This window comes from Palaemon carinicauda, chromosome 29 (genome assembly GCF_036898095.1).
Source record: "Palaemon carinicauda isolate YSFRI2023 chromosome 29, ASM3689809v2, whole genome shotgun sequence".
NCBI classification, from domain to species: domain Eukaryota; kingdom Metazoa; phylum Arthropoda; class Malacostraca; order Decapoda; family Palaemonidae; genus Palaemon; species Palaemon carinicauda.
This window is the reverse complement of record NC_090753.1, coordinates 22,587,118-22,591,144: the sequence shown is the minus strand read 5'-3', so window position 1 is coordinate 22,591,144 and position 4,027 is coordinate 22,587,118. Positions and strand designations below refer to the sequence as shown.

The 4,027-nt window shown below is 40.4% G+C and overlaps 1 protein-coding gene across 1 annotated transcript in view; it reads right to left on the bottom strand.

The window, feature by feature from the left end:
- Window positions 1-1,749: 1,749 nt before the first annotated feature.
- LOC137622439 (tigger transposable element-derived protein 1-like) overlaps window positions 1,750-4,027 on the bottom strand; it is a 23,720-nt gene continuing 21,442 nt past the window's right edge. The window contains exons 4-5 of the mRNA XM_068353047.1: window positions 1,960-2,165; window positions 1,750-1,849 (exon numbers count right to left, since the gene is read on the bottom strand). Of these exons, the coding sequence (XP_068209148.1) occupies window positions 1,750-1,849; window positions 1,960-2,165 (306 nt within the window). The remainder of the gene's footprint in view (window positions 1,850-1,959; window positions 2,166-4,027) is intronic.

Genomic DNA, 4,027 nt, shown 5'->3' with positions numbered 1-4,027 from the left:
CTTCCAGTTGCCAGGAACAGGAGTGCTAGCCTTTACTTTTCTGCGGTCCCCCTCTCCTCTGAGACTCCTAGCAGTCGCCTTCAGACTGTCTTGGAAGTACTGATCAAAGATAATATCAACTCTTTTTGCTGGCTCCAGTTGACGTTTTACATGTGGTACAAATACCTGGTCAGCATACTCTTGAAATGTTCTTGATGCACCTTGGTTAAGCATATTAACAATGGCAGCCCCATCTAGAAGAACTGGATCAATATCAGGCTTGTCCTTGATTGAGGTACTATGCTGTGTAATGAATGGGAGAAGATCAGCTTTGGTCCCATGTCGAAGTTTCCCACCCTGTGACAAGGATGGTGGACTGGACTGCTTCTCATGGCGGAAAAACTCATCAATATCCCATCTCTCACTTGGCAAGACATATACAGTTTAGAAAAAAAGAGAACAGTCTTGTTTCAATGATGCAATTTGTTGCTTCTCCTTTGACACTTTGCAGGTAGGCTGGCTGCTGAATAGAGATTTTTTTTTCCTTTTGATAAGGTCTGTCAGACTTTTGGTTCTGACTTCTAGCTGTTCCTTCACGAATCACTATATTTTTCATTTCCCACCCTTTTGATATGCCATACGGTTTCTATAATCTCTTTGTTACATCCTGGGGGCCTAATACAAGAAGATCAGAAGAATCTTCCATGAATGGATTTCCCATGTCTTCTAATCTATCACACAAGGATTTGACTTTCTTTCTGTATGTTGTCTGTACCCACTGTTGATCTTCATGGTGTCTTTGGTCTGAATGCATTTCCGCCTGTCCCCGGAGTCCTTCCACCACAGTTTCAAACTCATTCACAATTCTTGACACTTCTGGCCCAGCCACCATCCATCTTTGGAGTTGTGCACTGTTTTCAGTTAGGCCCACAGCACCACCATCTCCTTTAACCTGTTTGTTGTTGTGTTCGTGAGATTGGTCTAATGGGATGCCTGAAAATGAGTGTTGTGTTTTGTGAACAACAAACTTTCCCTCTGAGAATTCAGCAGCAACCTCAGGATGCATCAAATCTAGGGAAGCCATATCTCTAATATTCACTGTAACCCAACGACCATAATTTGGGTGGTCAAGTAAAAAGAACCATGGGGCCAGCTTTGTGAGTGCAGCCTTGTACAGATTGAAGTTGCATTGTCGCAGTGATTGGAGGAAAACCATCAAAGCTAGTTCTAGGTCAAGTGTGATGAACCCGAATTTAAACATAGGGACTGCATTTTCCATTTTCACTCTCCATTGCTCAAAGCTTAGAGGATCTGTGGTGAGGTCTTCTGTTTTGTGACGCGTGTAGGCTCTCTCCATGAGAATGAACAAGCTCCTTGTGGTCACCTGGTGGGCATTCCTCGTTCTCATTAAATGTGCAGCCTTAAGGAAGGAATCTGCAGTACCTTTTAAGGCTATCTCTGCCTGCACAAGGGTGTTGGTCCATCCAGTTCCTTCCAGCCAGTCTCCAAAAACTTTGAGAAAGTCCAGCTCAATGTGTAAGCCCCCAAACATCACTACAACTTGGTTCTCAACGTGAATGTTGGGTATTGCCATTGGAGTTGTTTGGCAATAGTATACAGTGGCTGATCACAGGGAACTACAGGGATCTGACCAGGATTCAGTAAATCTACTGCATTCTTCACAACTTCCATAGTATGGGCAATCATGGCACTTGACTTAGCCTCCTCAAGGAACAGTGGGAACAGTGAGATGATGTCAGAAGGAGTAGGCTATTCTGTGTGGATCTGATCAGCATGGTATGCAGCCCAGGATGTCTTTAGGCCTGTTGATGACTCCGCTTTAATCTCTTCTTTCACATGTTTCAACCACCTGCAAAATGATTGTATACAAACAAAATGGTTGTCACTGTAGAATTGTTACTAGACACATAGATAATAAAACATTGCCATTAAAATTGCAGAAGCTTAACACGTACATACCTATATTCTGATTCCAGGGCAGCTTCATGTGGTTCATCACTTATAGACTGTGATGTCCTTGCAGGAATGGCTGGATCCCTCTTAGGCAGAACAACAGGTTGGATAGTGGTATATGATTCAGGCAAGGGGGCTAGTTTGTTGCTCTTAATGACAGTGTCACTTGGCAGCTCTGTTCGCTCCTGTCCTTCATTTCCAATTCTCGGATGCTGGAACAGGGATATACCAGTACCATGCAGAGAGCCCTTGGCAGTGGATGAGGAAGGATCATGGTCAATATTATCTACAGCGTTTGTTGTGAATACTTGGTGCCGTAACTTTGATGGGCACACAACCCCATCCATCATGAAGAGTGAACATGCCTTGTTGCCTAGTTCAGTAGACAGAGAGAGAACACGGTCATAGGATAGTGATAGGCCAAGGACGTGCATTTTATCTATGAGACCCTCTTTCCTGGTTTTAGCATGTAGAAGCAGCCCGGTGAGTATAGAGTGAACTAAAACAGTAGGGCAGTTAATGAACTGTATACATTATGACAACACTGCATACATTATGACAACATAATTATAGAAGTTATTGTGGTTAATGATTTCATTTATAAAAGACTAATGTAGCATCAATTTATACTTTTTGAGCACATTATTTATGGAGCTTTAGAGCCACTTGAGACGGATAACAACATTTAGAGAAATTTTTCAATATGTTTGACTTATTTCAGAATTTAAATGGGCATTTGCTGGTAAAATATTGTTCTCCTGTGCTTATCTCTATTCTCATTGTATAGAGCATCCTTTAAAATATAATAAGTATAGACTCCAAAATTGTAACTATACAATGAAAATCCTTCGAATAGCAGCATTTTCCTGAATTTGGCGGCCATATTGGAAAGATATCAAATGGGTCTCTATCTCATTTCAAAAGGTACATCAAAAGCTAACTTTGTGCAAAAATTGGTGCTTTTAACCGAATTTGGACGATTCCTCCATATTTTTACCGAAAACGGCTGGACTAAAAAGGGGATTTCTATATTTTACGCATTGCTGTAAAACCTGTCTTAAAATGAAAATTTGGTTAGTGCAACTTCTACATTTTCTAAATCCTTCTCTCAGCTTTTCATCATTCTTTCTCTCCAGTCTATTAAGAATAAGCATAATATATATTTTCATAGCCATTGACGAAAGTGTTATGCCTCTGTAATTATTGCAATCAGTCATGTCTCCCTTTTTAGCTATTTTCACCAGCGCTCCTAACTCCCATTCATCAGGTTTTGCCTCTTCATGCCACTTTCTATAAAATAATCTTTTGAGTAGTCTGATAGTCACTTCATTTTCGGCCAGTATCATCTCGGCAGTTATTCCATCATATCCAGGGGCTTTCCATCTCTTTCCTTTTTTGAGGATAGCTTCGAATTTAAACACACTGAATTCATTCATGGGCACATCAAGGTCTTCATCAGCTTTAGGTATATCACTCCAATTATTCCCTTCATATATCCTACTCATAACCTCAATAAAGTGTTCCATCCAACGTTGTCTCTCTTCATCTTCTGATGCTATAACAGAATCCTCTCTCTTTTCGGAGGGTATATGCTTCTTCTTCTTAGCCCCAATCGAGATTTCATTGATAATTCTATGAGCAATTCTCACACCATAGCCACTTCCTGAATTCATAGCTTTGTCGGCCACATCTGCTTTACTGTCTAAATACTCTCTCCAGTCATTCCTGGTTTTTCTGTTCACCTTGCTGTCAATACTGGAATACTTAGCATGCTCTACCTTGTAATGTTCAATACTTCCTCTAAAACTTTCAACAATCAATATCTGTGTTGTCTCATTTTTATAGTATCCCAAGTATCATTAGATATCCATGGCTTTCTCCCTGTAACTGTTTGTCCTAAGACTTCCTTACCAACTGACTGATATATGTTCTTAATATTACACCATTTTTCATTAATTGTCTGTTCTTCGTCTCTTCAAGTCTCTAAGACTGCTAATCGATTCCTACATTCAATTGCAAATGTTTCTGTGTGGTCTTCCTCTAGAAGCTTAGTTGTATCAAACCTAGGTATTCT